Genomic DNA, 20,759 nt, shown 5'->3' with positions numbered 1-20,759 from the left:
ATGAAATGGGATTCAATGGCTGAGCAGCCTCACAGTGAGGTCACAAAGTGTCGGCTGGAGTGGTGTAAAGCTCGCCGCCATTGGACTCTAGAGCAGAGGAAACGCGCTCTCTGGCATAATGAATTACACTGGCAGTTCGATGGACAAATCTGGGTTTGGCAGATGCCAGGAGAATGCTACCTGCCCGAATGCATAGTGCCAACTGTTAAGTTTGGTGGAGGAGGAATAATGGTCTGGGGTTGTTTTTCATGGTTCGGGCTAGGCCCCTTAATGCTACAACATATAATGACATTCTCGTGGATTCTGTGCTTCCAACATTGTGGCAACAGTTTGGGGAAGGCCATTTCCTATTTCAGCATGACAATGCTCCTTTGCATAAAGCAAGTTCCGTACAGAAATGGTTTGTCAAGATCGGTGTGGACGAACCTGACAGGCCTGCACAGAGCCCTGACCTTAACCCCATCGAACACATTTACATTTACATTTAAGTCATTTAGCAGACGCTCTTATCCAGAGCGACTTACAAACACCTTTGGGATGAATTGGAACGCTGACTACGAGCCAGGCCCAATCGCCCAACTTCTGTGCCTGACCTCACTAATGCTCTTGTTGTTGAATGGAAGCAATTCCGTGCAAAAATGTTCCAAAATCTAGTGGAAAGCCTTCCCAGAAGATTGGAGGCTGTTATAGCAGCAAAGGGGGGACCAACTCCATATTAATGCTTATGATTTTGGAGTGAGATGTTTGATGAGCAGCTGTCCATATACTGTTGTATAATCCCTATTAACACTAGAGCTGATGCAGAACACTGCTGTTGGTTCATGATACTGCCATGTGGTTTATCTCCCCTACACACACATTGGCCAAGGATTAGTTTATACAACAATCACGCAATAACAGCTCTTCTACTCACGCATAAAAAAGGAGAAGGTCAAAGAGGAGGCATTCTTGTTCAAGGTAAGACACCTTGTGGAAGAGTAGACTGAATAATGCATCACAACCATTCCACATCTGAAAAACAGCAACCCCTTCAGTTTTATATATTCATAATAAATGTGGTCAGATGAAAAAAAAAGATGATGTACCTAGGTCTTTAGAGCTGTTGATCTATAGCTGAATGCTCTTTCCACCTAGTCCTTCAAATACTATTCAATATTTCTAGTGAAACTTTGAAGCATATGTAGGGGTCAACACTGAGGGGCAAGAGCAACTGGCAGTATGTCAGCATGTCTTTGAAAAATACTTTATTTTAAAGTGTGGAAAAAGGTCAAATGTTCCTCTCTCAGAGCTGTCCCTGTGATGAACATCTAATATATTTACATAACCACAAAATCCCTCCTACAACTCTCTTTAGAAGTGGATATTCTAATATAGTAACAGGGAAAATTGTTAGTAGCAAAACGTCATAAAATAATTGAGCTTTAACTTAAAATATAAATCAGAATAAATGTAATTTATGGCACACAGAAGGGAGCCAGGGAGTGCGAACCAACACAAACAGTGTCTTCTAGCGCCTCAGACATGACGACCGTCTGGCCTTTCTCTCTACGCTCACTTAACATGGCTTAGAAATCTGGCTCCTGGGAGAAAAACACAACTAGACCTACAACCACTAGACCTACAACAAATAGACCTAACACCACTAGACCTACAACCACTAGACCTGCTAACCACTAGACCTACAACCACTAGACCTACAACAAATAGACCTACTAACCACTAGACCTACTAGCCACTAGACCTACAACCACTAGACCTACTAACCACTAGACCTGCTAACCACTAGACCTACAACCACTAGACCTACAACAAATAGACCTAACACCACTAGACCTACAACCGCTAGACCACTAGACCTACAACCACTATACCTAACACCACTATACTTACAACCACTAGACCTAAAAACCACTAGACCTACAACCACTAGACCTACAACAAATAGACCTAACACCACTAGACCTACAACCGCTAGACCACTAGACCTACAACCACTATACCTAACACCACTATACTTACAACCACTAGACCTACAACAACTAGACCTACAACCACTAGACCTACAACCACTAGACCTACTAACCACTAGACCTACTAACCACTAGACCTACTAGCCACTAGACCTACAACCAGTAGACCTACTAACCACTAGACCTACTAGCCACTAGACCTACAACCACTAGACCTACTAACCACTAGACCTAACACCACTAGACCTACAACCACTAGACCTACAACCACTAGACCTTCAACCACTAGACCTACAACCACTAGACCTTCAACCACTAGACCTAAAACCACTAAACCTACAACCACTAGACCTACAATAACTTCAACAGTCTGATTGTATCAACGGCCTCAGTGTTCTATATTTGGCCATTTAAACCATAACAGGCTATTATGCTTCAACAAGCTTTTGGGGCGGCAGGTAGCCAAGTGGTTAGAGCATTGGACTTGTAACCGAAAGGCTGCCAGATCAAATCCCAGAGCTGACAGAGTAAAAATCTGTCGTTCTACCCCTGAACAAGGTTAACCCACTGTTCCTATGCTGTCATTGAAAATAAGAATTTGTTCTTAACTGACCTGCCGAGTTAAATAAGGGTGAAAAATAAAAGCTATCACATACATTGTACGTGATCAAATTGCAGATGTCAGCATTTATTCTGGACAGCTGTTTTCTTGCAATGCATACAAAGAATTGTATAATATGATTTAATGGCCTGAATTTCAATATGTTTGTAATGATGCTGTATATTTAAGATGAACTTAAGGGGTCAACTGAATAGCCGTGTGGGTGGGTGGCAATTTCATCTGCTTTTACTCAGGAGTCAAAAAGGCATACGCGTGACTCCAGTACTCAGAAGGTCAAGGCTTCACATCCCTGCATATCCTTATTTGTTTACATACAACTGACTGGAACTGCAGCAGGCGTAAGCATAGAAATAGAATGAAGGGAAGCTGTGTGATCATGTGGATCGTGTGGTTAGAGTTAGATGAGGTTGGAGCATGCCAAGAGAGAAATAACTACTAGGAGGCGAAATGTGCCCCATTCATTCATGTGGTAGATAAGAATCTGACCATTGCATCTGGGTACATGTCAGCTCCTGTGAGCATCACACCGACCAGTATTTAACTCCATGTGTCCCAGAGGAGAGAAAGTACTGATTCTTGAACAGGTCGTGAAAAATGTGACCAATTTTAGGCATTTATTGCTGTTAAATATTACATTTGAAATGTACTCTGCATAATTACCCCAACAGACAGAAGGTAAAATTATCTGAGTTAATGTCTTCATTTTTAATTTCCTTTAGTTTATTCCCATTTCAACTCACCACTTAGTGATGTAATCTATTGGCTGGTTTCTTTTTCTACCCCTGAACTTTTATCCATTATGGACTTTGTGGTGCTCTCTCATGCTGTTATTTCCCATTTTACTGCAGAGGTAATCATCTAGAACCAAAGATCAAACTTGATCAACAATATGACCTTTCTCCCCATTCACTGTGGTAATTAGTGGTATTAAAGAAGCTGTGGTGGCCAGCAGCAAATTACACCAATTTGAGTAACTTGTGCACAATGTTCAGTCCTCCTACAGTATCTCTACCTGGCATCCTGCCCAGTACACCTATATAGCCTGGTCTTGGCCCCTAGACAGCATTTGATTACTCCCAAGCACGACGTTGACATTATTACCCATCTGGGTTAAAAACTGTCTAGGTAAAGGTGGAGTTTGGGGTGTGATCAGGAATCAGCTGCTCCTAGCAGGGGTAACAATATACATTTACGGTGCAATGTATCTACACCTGGCTGCCGAGATGGATCAATGCATCCTTCACTCTAGCCACAGATTAATATAGTCTGTTTAACTGGGAGCAGGGCCCCACTGAGTGAAGAAAGAAGACAGAAGGAGATTGTTAGTAGGGCCTGTATTTTAATCACACTCTGCTGTGTTCGGTAATCACTGATCATTACATTTTACACGGGTTCCTTCCACAACTTATTCTCTCAGGTCTATAGTGTGGTTGCCTCTCAACAGGGGCTGGGGCTCGCCGCCTTGCGCCTCTCCACAGCTGCTCCGACCAACAGACATCCCAGCATACTTCACTTCTCTGTTTATCAGGCCGATTAACATGCTGACAGCTCCACCATTTGGAAACTGTTCCGGGGATTTATGTTCTCCCAGAGTTTCCAAGTGCCGCAGCAGAAAACAAGTATTTTTTGCGGGGACATTGTGGAGAGTCTTTCATGGTCATTTATACTTTTCAATCTGGATATATTCTCAACATGTTGTGTTTACAGCGCAGACTCCCAGGGCGGAGGAGAACATTGTTAAACTACAAACGTATATGTTTTCAATTAAGGATTGTTAGCACAATCGGTCTATCAACCCTTAGATGTGACCCCCAACTTCTTAAAATCTATTTAGTGTTATAAAACATTAACCACTTAACTTAGAAATTCAATATATACTTGAATGTACCCACACCTGAGTTTTCTGAAATAACTTCATACAAAAACACAATCTTACACACTTGACTAAATAGAAGTCACCTATTTATGTTTTCTTATGTGTTCATGTTCAGCCCTTTTGCCAGTTCAAAGAGTGGGTGTCACAGGGCCCAGTCCTATGGTCTGTTTCTGAACACTTCTTATTTCTATGGCAACAAAAGGGTTGTCAGTAGTGAATGTTTTTCAAACACGCACACTTGAAGTTTCCTTCTTTTTCTGTTCGAACAAGACTTGGTATGTGTGTTTTGTCTAGGTTTCAGTGTAAACTGTATTTTACAACCGGACAGAAGAGAAAGAGTGAATTGTTAACTGACCATATCAGAGGTTCACTTGCCTGAGAGACTGGTGCAAGTTGACGAAACATCATTTGTTTTATTTGATCTCTTATTTAATTTAGTCCCATGACAATATAATTACAAATATTAAAGAAAGTTTAAAGTCATTATGTCAGTTAACATATCTACTCTGTCTTTTTCCTGTTGATTAATGGTAATAACATTCATGTCGCCGTAGCAACAAAACAAACAAATCAAGTTTCAGTTTGTCTGCAGTAATATCTGCATTCGTACATTGTGTAATAAGAAGTCTCTTGTGTTGTAATATTTCAGTCAGGGAAAAGCAGTTATGAACTAAATAATGACTACACTTTCAGAAAAAAGGGTTCCAAAAGCATTATTTGGCTGTCCCCTTAGGAGAACCCTTTTTGGTTCCAGGTAGAACTCATGCAGGGGAGGCGGATGTCTCTGGTAGAGAGCCACACATGCTGTCAGGGGTGAAAGAGTGGCATAGGTCGGCGGCATCTGTCGGCAAAGCGTTTCTGGGTATTAGAGGCTTCCTGCAGATGCTGGTGAGCGGTCTCCCATACCAGCTCACTACGCCGAAATCAGTCGTCAACAGCTGGGACAGTACTAGGCTCCGCCTCCCAGGGAAACATGGTAACCAAGTACACACTGAAACGAATTAGGGTGGAGGGATGAATGCATGAGTGAGTTCTGAGGGTATTCGGCCCAGGCCATATACCGACCCCAGTCGTGTGCCGATGCAGAACATTGTTGGCGAAGGTACTTCCCTATTTCTTGGTTCAGGCATTCCGCCTGCCCGTTGGTCTGGGGATGGCACCCGGAGGAGAGGCTGAGGGTGACCCCCAGTCGGTCACAGAAGGCTCACCACATCAGGGAGACAAACTGGGGCCCGCGGTCAGAGACTATGTCCTCCGGAGTCCCATAAAGACAAAACACCTGCTGGAACATACACTCAGCCAATTCCATGGCGTTAGGTAAATGAGGAGGAAGAACCAGAAGACACATTTTTGAAAAACGGTCTACTATGACAAGGATAGTGGTGTTACCAGAGGATTCAGGAAGGTCTGTGATAAAATCAACAGCTATGTGGGACCAGGGTCTGTGAGGGATTGGCAAAGGTTGAAGCTTACCGGAAGGGAGATGACGAGGGCTTTTGGTTTGGGTGCAGACTGGACATGAGTGTACGTAATCCCTTACGTCGGATGCCATTGAGGACCACCAGAACTTCCGGGCTAGAAGTTTGGTGGTTCGTGTAATGCCCGGATGTCTTGACCCAAAGGACGTGTGACACCATTGCATCAGTTGGGGTCTAACAGCTGCTGGTACGTAACTCCTCCCAGCTGGTGTCTCAGGGGGAGGTCTGAGGTTAGGGCTTCTTGTATGGCAGAGGGAACCTCCCACTGGCCCATAATGCAAGAGCAACGAAGAATGGGTGTAGGGTTGCTGAGTTAGTGGTCGGAAGGTCAGACTGGTGATAGCAGTTTGAGAGCATCAGCTTTTACGTTTTTCAATCCAAGGATGTAAGTCACATGACAATGGAAGCGTGTGAAGAGAGCCCAGCAGGCTTGTCTCTAGTTTAACCTCTTGGTCCCTCTGATATATTCCAGATTACAATGATCTGTTAGGACGAGAAAGGGATGTTGTGCGCCCTCCAACAAGTGGCGCCATTCTTCAATGGCCAGCTTAATAGCCAGGAGTTCTGTTCCCCACATCGTAATTCCTCTCAGTGGGGGATAACTTCCTGGAGAAGAAGGCACAGGGATGTGATGTGGGAGGTGTTCCCACCCGCTGAGAGAGACTATGGCTCCTACTCCGGAGGCATCCACCTCCAGGGTGAAAGGAAGGGTCGGATCAGGTTGGCGAAGTACAGGAGCTGAGGTGAAGAGGCATTTTCAAGTTGTTGAGGGTCAGGGTGGAATCAGGGTGGAATCAGGGTGGAATCAGGGTGGAATCAGTCCATTGAAGGGTCCGGGTCTTTTGGCTGGTAAGGGCAGTGAGGGGAGCGGCAGTAGAACTGAAGTTCTGAATGAACCGGCGATAGTAGTTGGAGAACCCAATGAAACGTTCCTTAACGGTGGTGGGTTTGTGCCCATTACTGACGGCAGTGACTGTGTTCTCATCCATGCTGACCCCTCCAGGTGTCAGTACGAAACCGAGGAAGTTAACCGAGGTTACATGGAGGTTCTCTTTTCAGTCTCAACATAAAATGTTATGGTCAAGGACCCGTTGAAGAACCTGCACATGCTGTATGTGTTCCTTCAGGGAGTGGAAGTAAATCAGGATGTCATCAATGTAGACGATGAGAAAGCGGTTGATCATATCCTGGAAAACCTCATTCATAAAGGATTGGAAGACGGCAGGGGCGTTAGTAAGGCCGTAGGGCATAACCAGGTATTTGTTGTGCCCTCTTGCGGTGATAAAGGCCGTCTTCCATTCGCCGCCTTCACGTATAGGGACAAGGTCATATGCACTTCGCAGGTCGAGTTTTGTATAGAGGTTAGTGCGGCCCACTTGTTCAAGAGTCGCTGGGATCAGAGGAAGAGGGAAACGGTTCTTGATTGTGACATAATTTAGGGAATGGTAATCAATACATGGACGGAGACCACCATCCTTTTTTCCAATGAAGAAGAAGCTGGCCACAGCCGGGGAAGAAGGACGAATATAACCATTTGAGTGTTTCATCACTGTAGGTGATAGGTCACTGTAGTACTGTAGGTCTCCATTTCCTCATTTTCTGGGATAAATAGGGGGTAAACACGGCCCTTCGGTGGGGACACTCCAGGGAGTCAGTCACTGGCACAGTCTCCTGGGCGATGTGGTGGCAGAGTGGAGGCCTTGATTTTGCTGAAGTCATTGCTGTACTGGGCGTATTCAGATGGTATGGTGGGTGGCACTGCAGCGGCAGAGTCCTCAATGGTGGTGGCTCTGCAGGGAAGGATGGGACAACTTCCAGGTAGAAGACCAGGATTGTCGTTCACCTTGTCACCACGAGATGGCAGGGTTATGACGACAAAGTCAGGGGTGTCTGAGGATGAGTGGCTGTTTGGTGGATGAGAGTTCCATTAGTTGAACGCTTTCGGTGTGGAAGACTCCAATCTGGAGAGTGACGCTCTGTATCAGGTGTGTAATGAAGCCCGTGCCCAATGGCTGCCAGTCCAGGGTGTTAATCCTTAAGGGAGGGGTGACATGTGGTAGATCAATGTCAAGCTCTTGTACTATCTGGTGATCGATATTATTACCTGCTGCTCCCGAATCTATCAAGCCCTCTATGTACTTAGTAACCCGGCAGGGTAGCCTAGTGGTTAGAGAGTTGGACTAGTAACCGGAAGGTTGCAAGTTCAAACCCCCGAGCTGACAAGGTACAAATCTGTCGTTCTGCCCCTGAACAGGCAGTTAACCCACTGTTCCTAGGCCGTCATTGAAAATAAGAATTTGTTCTTAACTGACTTGCCTAGTTAAATAAAGGTAAAATAAAAAAATAAAACCCCCTTCACGGTTATCAATACTGGGATGGATAATTTATTCTGGAAGATATTTAGAAATAAGGACACGCCTACCTGCATGGCAGCGGAGGGACCCTTCTCAACTCTACGTTGGGGACGAACAGGGCAATGGCTGAGAAGATGATCTTTCTCTCCACAGTATAGGCAGAGCCCTTCTTGGATCCGCCTTTGACATTCGATACATGGGAGAGGTGCATGGCCCAACTACATGGGCTCTGAAAGACTAGGAAGGGATCACGGAAAGAGAAGGTGTCGCGTTCCTGGGTGGTAGAGCTCTTCGGGCAGCTGAATTGCATCCTTGTTATAGTTCTAAGAGGTCTCCAATAGGACGACCGGAAGGAGAGTGATCGAAACCTCTTTGAAGAGGGTGTGGAAATGGGTGACAGATCCGAGTTCTGTGCTGTTGGCAGTCCAAATGGCGGTGGCCCAATCCAGGGCTTTGCCTGTGAGTTGAGACGCAACAAAATCCACCCTGCTCTTGTCGGCGGCGAAGTTAGTGGGGTTGTGCTCAATGTATTTGCTGCATTGCATCAGAAATCCCTGACAATCCCTGACATTTCCCAGGTGAACCATCATATTTTCCAGGCATGAATATAAATGAAGGAAGGCTATGGGTTACGATACCTGGCATCTGAGGAGTAGGGATAGGCAGGTGTTTATTTTGCCTTCACAGAAGGCAGGAATCGTGGTCACAGGCAGGCAATGGTCATACATAGGTAGGCAAACAGGCAGGTTAATCAAAACTAGGACTGAAGGCTATAACTGGTTCTCACAAACGAGCTAGGAAAAGGCTTAGTAGAGTCAAAATGAACAATACCTCACAAAGGCACAAACAGAATGAACTGAACTAAATAAGGAGCTGATGAGACCAGGTGAGTAACTCACACAGGTGAAATCAATGAACAAAAATGAAAGACAGGGCTACGTTCAAGAACACACAGAGACAGGGCTACATTCAAGAACACAACAAAACAGAACACAAGGTTGACTAAGAAAATAAATACAGAACCTTACACCTATCTGTTGTTCCATGTAGGGAATCTGTTATTCAGTGCGTTTGTATTGGCTAATACACCCCCCCTCCTCATAGAATTTGTGGAATGTTTTTCCTTCTTAATGCATTTGAGCCAATCAGTTGTGTTGTGACAAGGTAGGGGTGGTATACATAAGCCAGTTTGAAGTTCCAGAACTTTGAACGTTTCCTCAAGTGCAGTTGCAAAAACCATCAAGCGCTGTGAAGAAACTGGCTTTCATGGGGACCACCACAGGAAAGGAAGAACCAGAGTTACTTCTGCTGCAAAGGACAAGTTCATTAAAGTGACCAGCCTCAGAAATTGCAGCCCAAATAAATGTTTCACAGAGTTCAATAACAGACACATCTCAACAACTGTTCAGAGGAGCCTGCATGAATCAGGCCTTCATGGTCGAATTGCTGCAAAGAAACCACTACTAAAGAACACCGATAAGAAAAAGAAACATGAGGAATGGACATTAAACCGGTGGAAATCTGTCTTTTGGTCTGATGAGTCCAAATTTGAGATTTTTGGTTCCAACCGCTGTGTCTTTGTGAGACTCAGAGTAGGTGAATGTATGACCTCTGCATGTGTTGTTCCCACTGTGAAGCATGGAGGAGGAGGAGGTGTGATGGTGTGGGGGTGCTTGGTGGTGATACTTACATCCCATCTGGTTTGCGCTTAGTGGGACTATCATTTGTTTTTCAACAGGACAATGGGACAAAATACCTCCCAAGTTGTGTAACGGCTATTTGACAAAGAAGGAGAATGATGGAGTGCTGCATCAGATGACCTGGCCTCAACAATCACCCGACCTCAACCCAACCCAATTGAGATGGTTTGGGATGACTTGAATCGCAGAGTGAAAGAAAAGTGAAAGAAAAGCAGCCAACAAGTGCTCAGCATATGTGGGAACTCCTTCAAGAATGTTGGAAAAGCATTCCAGTTGAAGCTGGTTGAGAGAATGCCAAGAGTGTGCTAAAACTGTTATCAAGGCAAAGGGTGGCTACTTTGAAGAACCTCAAATATAATATAAATATATTTATATATATATATATATATTTATAGTGACCCTATTTGTTGTTACTACCTGATTCCATATGTGTTATTTTATAGTTGTGATGTCTTCACTATTATTCAACAATGTAGAAAATTATACAAATAAAGATAAACATTTGAATGAGTAGGAGTGTCCAAACTTTTTGACTGGTACTGTACATCAGGTCCAATGTCTAGTGACCCTATAATAGCCATGTAGCGTACATCAGGTCCAGCCTCTAGTGACCCTATTATAGCCATGTAGCGTACATCAGGTCTAACCTCTAGTGACCCTATAATAGCCATGTAACATACATCAGGTCTAACCTCTAGTGACCCTATAATAGCCATGTAGCGTACATCAGGTCCAGCCTCTAGTGACCCTATTATAGCCATGTAGCGTACATCAGGTCTAACCTCTAGTGACCCTATAATAGCCACGTAACATACATCAGGTCTAACCTCTAGTGACCCTATAATAGCCACGTAACATACATCAGGTCTAATCTCTAGTGACCCTATAATAGCCACGTAACATACATCAGGTCTAATCTCTAGTGACCCTATAATAGCCACGTAACATACATCAGGTCTAATCTCTAGTGACCCTATAATAGCCACGTAACATACATCAGGTCTAATCTCTAGTGATCCTATAATAGCCATGTAACATACATCATGTCTAACCTCTAGTGACCCTATAATAGCCATGTAACATACATCAGGTCTCTCCTCTAGTGACCCTATAATAGCCATGTAACATACATCAGGTCTCTCCTCTAGTGACCCTATAATAGCCACGTAACATACATCAGGTCTAATCTCTAGTGACCCTATAATAGCCATGTAACATACATCAGGTCTAACCTCTAGTGACCCTATAATAGCCACGTAACATACATCAGGTCTAACCTCTAGAACAGCCAAGGGGATAAATTAATTATGCATTGAGTGGACAGAGCAATACTGTTTTTATTCCATTATAGTCTGAGAATTCTAAAATTGGACAGTTGGGTGGGTGGCTGAAATGTAATAAGCCGGGCTGCTTGATGTACTACTGCAAGTCTCTAGCTCACAAAGTCTCACAGCAAAACAAACGGTCTTTTGTAGATGGTCATCTGTGTAAACTAATATGTCTCATCAGTCCTCAGATCCAGGAACATGGTGGGAATGTTAAGGCAGCTGCATGGTGGTCATGTAGGCTGCAGTTCATCCACATGGACTTGATCCATGTCTCCCCTGCCTAAGAACCCATTCAATATATTAATAATAAAATCTCAAGATGCCGCCAATACCATCTGAAGAGTATCTGTGGGCTGTAGAGAGTTAGTGAAGGGCTCTCAGGTAGGTGAGGAGGAAGTAGACACTTACTTGAGCACATGGGTGGAGCCGTTGATCTGTGTGGCCGAGCAAGGGGGCCCCGGCCCCAGTATGGATGGCCGCCTGGCGCTGTAACGCTTTCTCCCACAGCAGAGGATGATGAGGAAGGCACGGCGGAAGGACTTGTTCAGGAAGGCATAGAGAATGGGATTAAGCATGGAGTTAATGTAGCCCAGCCACAGGCATGCTGCCCACAGCTGGCCCGGCACTGTGTAGTTTATAAAGGGGTCCACCACGTTGGTGATAAAAAAAGGGGCCCAGCACAGGCAGAAACAGCCCATGATGATGCACAGAGTCTTGGCCGCCTTGGTCTCTGTACGCATGCGGTGGTTGCGCTGGTGGTCGGCACTGTCTGCCGAGGCGGCCCCCGCCCGTTGCAGCATACTGATTTGGCGTGCGTGCTCCCGTGCAGTCACATAGATGCGCTGGTAGGCCAGCACCATCAACCCCAGTGGGATGTAGAAGGCCACCACGGAACACGTCAGAGCGTAGGGCTTGTTGACCATGAAGACACACGCCGTCGCGTTGACTGCGTCACCGCTGAACTTCCGTTCCTCTATCTACCAAGGGGTTGAGATGTGGTAACACCACCACCACCACCACCACCACCACCACAGAGACACACAGACACACACACACACACACACACACACACACGAAGAAAAAACACATGGTTAATGTGTCAGTTCATGAAACATTAGTTTCACGGACACAGAACAGTAATCATTCAGAGAATAAGTATATGACATGGCAAGTTTATATGAATCAGACCAATACAGTTCAGTGAAAAATGTTGTCAATTAATTATGTCTATGGTAAGAGGACTGAGCTTGTCAGGGTATTCTACCATTTACAATGGAGTCCTGTAGGCTCCTGTTCATCAAGTAGATTTTCTAAACCCTTAAACGTATCTAGGAGAGCAATGATGAATGGTGCAAAACCAAACTTCCATCAATGCTATTTCCTGAAAGTAGCGACTAGGTCCAGAGTGGGGAAGATGAGGGCTTTGAAACAGATCATTAATCACTGTCCTCCACCGGCACCCTGCCAGAATCTCTGGCCACCTCAGGTCATACCTGTCTCTACTCTGGAGAAAATAAATTACACTTGTCTACGATTGATAGGTATACGCACTGCATATATACAGTATGCACAGCGTATGACTGCCCTGCTAATGTGCCTTGCTGGATCTTGTAAACTATCAAAAGTAGACCCATAACTGATCCAAATGTTTTACTAATCAAACATGTATTCAAATCACGATTATTCAAATAGGTGTTTGGCAGAAAAGCTAATTCTTTATTTATTGTTTAATTATTCAAGGCTCCCTTTGTTATTTCATTTCAAAATAAAATGCTTGTTTGTATTTGAAGGCAGACTCAGCGATATGACGTAGATGCAGAAAGTGAACATCATAGTGGGTAAATTTTCACAACAACTAAGAGTGTTGAAGCGTGAGGCTCAACTCCTCTGCTGTTTTGGTTCCCTGGCTCGTGCACATGCGCAGATACTGTGTGTGACTGTGTGAGAGCGAAGTCTTGTATCTCACTCATCTCAATATCTGCGGTGCTGCTCGCGGCAACGTCATTTAGCTGAGTCCCTCTTTCAAAGGCATGAATGACTCGTATGACATGAATGAACGATTGATTGATTATATTGAATGAGGCTAAGTTACGTGAAGACAGATAAAACAGGACACGCCCTCAGCTCGATGGTGAATAGAGCATTTAAGACTACTACTTGAGTCAAGAGCAAATCAATACACTTGATTTAGGCTACATTATTGCATGCTACAGTTTTTTTATCACTTTGGTGCAATGTTCACAACTGTGTGGTACATGTTCACAACTGTATGGTGCATGTTCACAACTATATGTTCACTACTATGTGGTACATGTTCACAATTATGTGGTACATGTTTACAACTGTGTGGTACATGTTCACAATTATGTGGTACATGTTTACAACTGTGTGGTACATGTTCACAACTGCATGGCACATGTTCACAACTATGTGGTACATGTTTACAGCTGTGTGGTACATGCTTACAACTGTGTGGTACATGTTCATAACTGTATGGTGCATGTTCACAACTATACGTTCACAACTATGTGGTACATGTTCACACTTATGTGGCACATGTTCACAACCATGTGCTACACGTTCACAACTATGTGGGACATGTTCACAACGACATGGTACATGTTCACAACTATCTGGTACATGCTTACAACTGTGTGGTACATGTTCACAAATGTATGGTACATGTTCACAACTATGTGGTACATGCTTACAGCTGTGTGGTACATGTTCACAAATGTATGTTACATGTTCACAACTATGTAGTACATGCTTACAACTGTATGGTACATGTTCACAACTATGTAGTACATGTTCACACTTATGTGGTACATGTTCACAACCATGTGGTACATGTTCACAACCGTGTGGGACATGTTCACAACTATGTGGGACATGTTCACAACTATGTTGTACATGTTCACAACTATGGGGTACATGTTCACAACTATGTGGTACATTTGGTTGAAGTACTCTTAGCACTATTAGTGCACAACTCTTAGTGCACAACTCAAAACAGATCATCCAAGGGGCAGTTGTGAAAACTCTAAGCACATCAAATCAAATTGTATTCGTCACATGCGCCAAATACAACAGGTGTAGAACAGACAGTGAAATGCTTACTTACAAGGCCTTAATCAACAATGCAGTTTTAAGAAAAATAAGAGTAAAACAAATATTACTAAATAACAATTTTAAAAGGAGTTGCACAATAAAATAACAATAACTAAGGCTATATACACGGGGTTACAGTACCGAGTCAATGTGCAGGGGTACGGTTGGTTGAAGTAATTGGGGTAATATGTATGTGTAGGTAGGGGTAAATTACTTAAATGTAAATGTAAATAATAAACAGAGTAGCAGCAGTGTAAAAGTACAACACAAAATCATATAAAATCACTTCTTCACCAAGATTAATCAGTGTTTCATCTGGAAATACATATTTCACATTGCAATACATGTTCATATTAAGTAACTGCTGTTTACAATGCAACGCTCGCATTACTTTGATATAATTCTCTTCTCTTTTGTTAACAATCTCTTAGATGTAAAGTCCCCTGTTTAGGGGATCTGCGTGGTTCTGGTACTGGTTCTAACCAACTATTTTGCTTATAAATCGATCTGTGGACACCGTAGATCGAAATATACATATTTTTTGTGCCTGTGTGAAGTAGGATTTGAAATCTGAAACCACTTGAAGCTGGAATGTCCCTCCTACCATTTAATCTGCTCCCACTGTCCTTCACCTCCTGCCTCAACCCTACATCACATCAACTAACAAAGCGCATGTAAGCGGTGTGTATCTGGTGGCAGCGAAGTCAGACGCAGGAGAGCAGAACTGGGTAATAACCGGAGCAGTTTACTATACATATATATAACCACCGGCATCCAGAATAATAAAGAACGGGTACAAAACCCGACGCGCACCAGACCATAAATGTGCACAAGCACTTACAACAAACAATACCACACAAAGACATGGGGGGAACAGAGGGTTAAATACACAACACGTAACGAGGGAATGAAAACCAGGTGTGTGGGAAAACAAGACAAAACAAATGGAAAATGAAAAATGGATCGGCGAGGGCTAGAAGACCAGTGACGTCGACCGCCGAACACCGCCCGAACAAGGAGAGGAACGTGACAGCGCATGCCTGCAATACTTACATCGTTGTACATTCAGAGACTGATTTATAGCAATTAAAAATATATATATAATCGAAACACTATCGGTTTGTCATTAGATGGACAAGATTAATATGAGATGAGGAAGCCAAGCTAAAGCTCCTTGAGACGTTCACAGCGATGGGGGCAGATGTTTTGATCAAGAGAGACCTTTAGAAAACATGCACATTTTCTCTAACACTAAAGATATCAAAATGTATTTTACAGTATACAGAAGATAGCCATATTTGGTAAAAGACCAAGTCTATGTCAAATTCAAATCATTGTATATGGAATACACAATCACCACATGTCCTCTTACTGTGCTAAAGAACAACCTCTAATCAAGCAACATTGAGGGCATGTGCACTGAATTAAACGGCAACTACACTAAACAGACTTCAAAAGTCGCCCCCTGATGTGGTTTAAGTAATGTTGTGAATATGGAAAATCTACCCTATATAAAGCCTGTCATATGGTTACAGATCATTTGTAACACATGTATGTTCTGTCTGAACGCTATATAAAGCAATGGGAGGTGGGTTTTACTGCTTCAGCCATTGTTTTCATATGAGCAGCAGTGGGAGGTGGGTTTTACTGCTTCAACCATTGTTTTCATATGAGCAGCAGTGGGAGGTGGGTTTTACTGCTTCAACCATTGTTTTCATATGAGCAGCAGTGGGAGGTGGGTTTTACTGCTTCAACCATTGTTTTCATATGAGCAGCAGTGGGAGGTGGGTTTTACTGCTTCAACCATTGTTTTCATATGAGCAGTAGCAGGAGGTGGGCTTTACTGTTTCAACCATTGTTTTCATATGAGCAGTAGCAGGAGGTAGGTTTTACTGTTTCAACCATTGTTTTCATATGAGCAGCAGTGGGAGGTGGGCTTTACTGCTTCAGCCATTGTTTTCATATGAGCAGCAGTGGGAGATGGGCTTTACTGCTTCAGTATCATATCCTAGACACAGATTCAATCTCAGTCTGCTGGGAGGTGATCCTCTGAAACAAGTAGCATGTGCCCTATAGCGCATGGAACAGATCTTCACTAAAACCCTTTTGGTTGTGTGAAGGTGTCCTTGACATCATATGGAATTAGTTACAATATAGGTAGCACAGTCAAAACAACACGTTTCATTTGACCTTGTTTTACTGCATGGTTTGTCAAATATTCGCAGTGTATACACACATAAAAACTGAAAATAGTTTTAACTCACCAAATGGTCTATTCCAATACTGTTCCATCCTTGCATAATGGGTAGAAAGGATATAAAGGTGGGGATTACCCAGCATCCTCCTAACATTAGAGCCACTCTCAGTGATGTCATCTTCTTCCTGTAGACCAGCGGCTGGCAGCAGATGGCATAGTACCTAGAGAAGAAGAGGGTTCACTTCTAAGGAAGATTCCATATCGGAAATAGATATGATTATATTTCATGCAAGCTTTTCATTCAGTGGACAAAATCCGGATCAACAAGTGTATCTTGCACCTGAAATTGACACCTTAAAAACCACATGATCCTTGTGAGAAACACAGATAAAGGGTATATTTGTGATCTCAAAGGGTTTGATGTTGCTATCTGAGATCATTTTAAAGCTGTGCTTATCATGTTCAGAGCGTAGCTGAGAGATTTGCTTAATCTTGGACATTTTCAACATCAAACATCTCTACCTCTTTTCTGGGAAAGTGATATTAGAGTGTACTTTTCATGATCATTAAATTATTTACAACGGGCAAAAAAATCCCTGAAATGGCGTCAGTCACAAATTGCTACTTGACTTGGCTGAACCCTCTGTCTGTGGAGCTTGAGAGGTTAATGTCCCAGAGGTCTCACTTGACTTGCTCTTCCTCTTTCAGGGACTTCAGGTTACTATGGCAACGTGAACACACAGCAACCAGGTCGAAGCTCTCATTGTCGACGGGATTGCTTTCTGAGTGGTATTTAACTGATCGTTGACGTTTGACAGTTCAATTAATTCCTATTCCACTAAACAAAAAAACCTTGATATCGATCATTTCTTGCGTACGCCGACACCATTTCACTGTGTAAACTGACACAGGCAATCCTCCACAATGGATGGGGATTAGCTGAAACATCACATGAATAGTCAACAGGATCACGGCGATGGCTGCCCGGTGGTGGATATTGGTCCCCAGGTTGTCATGTCAGCTTTGATACACAATGGATATAAAGTGGTAAACCTCTCCCTCTCTGCATAGCCTGGTCTCAGATCTGTTCTGTCTTGCCAACTCCTATGGTCATTGTCAAAGGGAGAAGACTACTTTCCCTCTCTTCCAGAACGGACATCCCCAATGTAGTCGCTTTCCCCTGGCCTCGGTGTTACATTCCTGGAATGGGTTCATCACACCGTGATTTCTCATGGCAAGACTGGGGCTGCCTACTGTAGCCCATTGCAGCCTGTATCACTGTACCACAGCCCATTGCACCCTGTATCACTGTACCACAGCCCATTGCACCCTGTATCACTGTACCACAGCCCATTGCACCCTGTATCACTGTACCACAGCCCATTGCACCCTGTATCACTGTACCACAGCCCATTGCACCCTGTATCACTGTACCACAGCCCATTGCAGCCCATTGCAGCCCATTGCACCCTGTATCACTGTACCACAGCCCATTGCAGCCCATTGCAGCCTGTATCACTGTACCACAGCCCATTGCACCCTGTATCACTGTACCACAGCCCATTGCACCCTGTATCACTGTACCACAGCCCATTGCACCCTGTATCACTGTACCACAGCCCATTGCAGCCCATTGCAGCCTGTATCACTGTACCACAGCCCATTGCACCCTGTATCACTGTACCACAGCCTATTGCCCCCCATTGCAGCCCATTGCAGCCTGTATCACTGTACCACAGCCCATTGCAGCCCATTGCACCCTGTATCACTGTACCACAGCCCATTGCACCCTGTATCACTGTACCACAGCCCATTGCAGCCCATTGCAGCCTGTATCACTGTACCACAGCCCATTGCACCCTGTATCACTGTACCACAGCCTATTGCCCCCCATTGCAGCCCATTGCAGCCTGTATCACTGTACCACAGCCGATTGCAGCCCATTGCACCCTGTATCACTGTACCACAGCCCATTGCACCCTGTATCACTGTACCACAGCCCATTGCAGCCCATTGCACCCTGTATCACTGTACCACAGCCCATTGCAGCCCATTGCACCCTGTATCACTGTACCACAGCCCATTGCAGCCCATTGCAGCCTGTATCACTGTACCACAGCCCATTGCAGCCCATTGCACCCTGTATCACTGTACCACAGCCCATTGCAGCCCATTGCAGCCCATTGCACCCTGTATCACTGTACCACAGCCCATTGCAGCCCATTGCAGTCTGTATCACAGACCATTGCAGCCCATTGCAGCCCATTGCACCCTGTATCACTGTACCACAGCCCATTGCAGCCCATTGCAGTCTGTATCACTGTACCACAGCCCATTGCAGCCCATTGCAACCCATTGCAGCCCATTGCAGTCTATATCACTGTACCACAGCCCATTGCAGTCTGTATCACTGTATCACAGACCATTGCAGCCCATTGCAGCCCATTGTACCCTGTATCACTGTACCACAGCCCATTTCACGGTGTATTACTGTACCACAGCCCATTGCACCCTGTATCACTGTACCACACCCCATTGCACCCTGTATCACTGTACCACAGCCCACTGCAGCCCATTGCAGTCTGTATCACTATGCCACAGCACCACAGCCCACCATGTCTTCAGGGCACTACTATGCTTACTCTCTCTGTCACCCTTCATGACTCAGAGAGATGTTAGTGAGGGCATTTCATATTTCATTGCAGGTCAACTGAACTGGAGCCACCAACTGTTAACAACATCAATAAATAAGGAGAGCACCTGATCGGTCGGACTGCTGCACAAAGCTGACACATTAGAAAGAAAATAGTGCCAGGCCAGTTTACCAAGTTCAGAGAGGCATCTTCCATCAGTTTTGTACTCAGGTTTTCAGAAGACGAGGATATCTTGTGAGCCTGCCCTGTATTGCTTGAGTAATGAGTGTATTATGCCTCTGAAACAGCATGACTTCATTAATAACATGTTTGTGAGTCTAGGTTAGATGGAGCATGGTTGTGTACGTGCACTGTGCCACTTCTTGTCTCACCTAGCCAAAACCGAGCCTGTCTGTCAGAAGGCCAGAAGCACAGCAGCCGTGTGGTTTGTTGACACCAGGCCAACCTTCTACATCTGTTCACCTGGCTTATTAAGCTAACTTTGGCCACCAATAGCTACTTAAAGGACTTACAACAGAGCCTCAATGGAAAACAGATGGATCAACAAACCAGGTACTTCAACTAAATCGGATTTAAGAGTTTTAACAATCCATCGTTCATTTGAAATGTTCCTTCTGGTCTTACGCTGGAAAAGGCCCGCTGGACAAAAACTGGTTGAATCAACATTATTTAGACATCATTTCAACCCCCCAAATCTATGTGATGATGTTGAATTAACTGACTGGATTTGCAAAAAGTCATGAACGTAAAGGCATTTAGTATTTCTTTCACCCAACGTTTAACCTAAATCCAATGACTTGGTGAAATGATTTGTTGAATTTACATTGAATTGACATTTTACATTGAATTCACAACTCAACCAAATGTAAATCAAAACTAGACGTTGAACTGACGTCTGTGCCCAGTGGGGGGGCATTATAGGAACTTGTGTAAAACTCAATTCCAAGTTCTGCTGGCACCGCACAAATGTACATTATGGAGATGTTAACCTGAAGGCAAATGAAAAGCAGACATCTGTGCTGTAAGAGCAGAGACCAAAACGTTAACTACGAACACTTTATTTCAACCCTGTTCTATGAAAAACAGATTGTCCATTCAGGGTCACTGCGCATTCTTTCCCTTTTTAAATACAACACTCTTAGCAAACCAGTACTGCCTTTCCATTTATCTGTACAGAGATACAGGATTTACTGGAAGACATCTCCATTAAGAACGCACATCAGCCTTTTTACACTCTTAGATAAAAATATGCTATCTCGGGGGGGGGGGTTCTACCTGGAACCAAAAAGGGTTCCCCTATGGGGACAGCCGAAGAACCCTTTTGGAACCATTTTTTTTATAGGAGTGTGGCATTCACTGTAGCTATTTTGAATCCTTTAAATTTTTTATTCCCTCAGAGACAAATGAATGGCTCTATGTCCTGAAGCTTTTCTCTTTCTTTCTCTTGGCCAATGTCAAGGCCTTACTGT

General features: G+C 44.1%; 1 protein-coding gene across 2 annotated transcripts in view; it reads right to left on the bottom strand.

Annotated features, from left to right (window-relative positions):
• htr4 (5-hydroxytryptamine receptor 4) overlaps nt 1-20,759 on the bottom strand; it is a 121,962-nt gene that overhangs the window by 47,640 nt on the left and 53,563 nt on the right. For both annotated transcript variants that reach the window (XM_065018509.1, XM_065018510.1), the window contains exons 5-6: nt 16,704-16,857; nt 11,737-12,305 (exon numbers count right to left, since the gene is read on the bottom strand). In XM_065018509.1, the coding sequence (XP_064874581.1) occupies nt 11,737-12,305; nt 16,704-16,857 (723 nt within the window). The remainder of the gene's footprint in view (nt 1-11,736; nt 12,306-16,703; nt 16,858-20,759) is intronic.

This window comes from Oncorhynchus nerka, linkage group LG5 (assembly GCF_034236695.1).
Source record: "Oncorhynchus nerka isolate Pitt River linkage group LG5, Oner_Uvic_2.0, whole genome shotgun sequence".
Taxonomy (NCBI): Eukaryota; Metazoa; Chordata; class Actinopteri; order Salmoniformes; family Salmonidae; genus Oncorhynchus; species Oncorhynchus nerka.
Note: the sequence above shows the minus strand (reverse complement) of the source record. Positions and strands in the feature narration are given on the sequence as shown.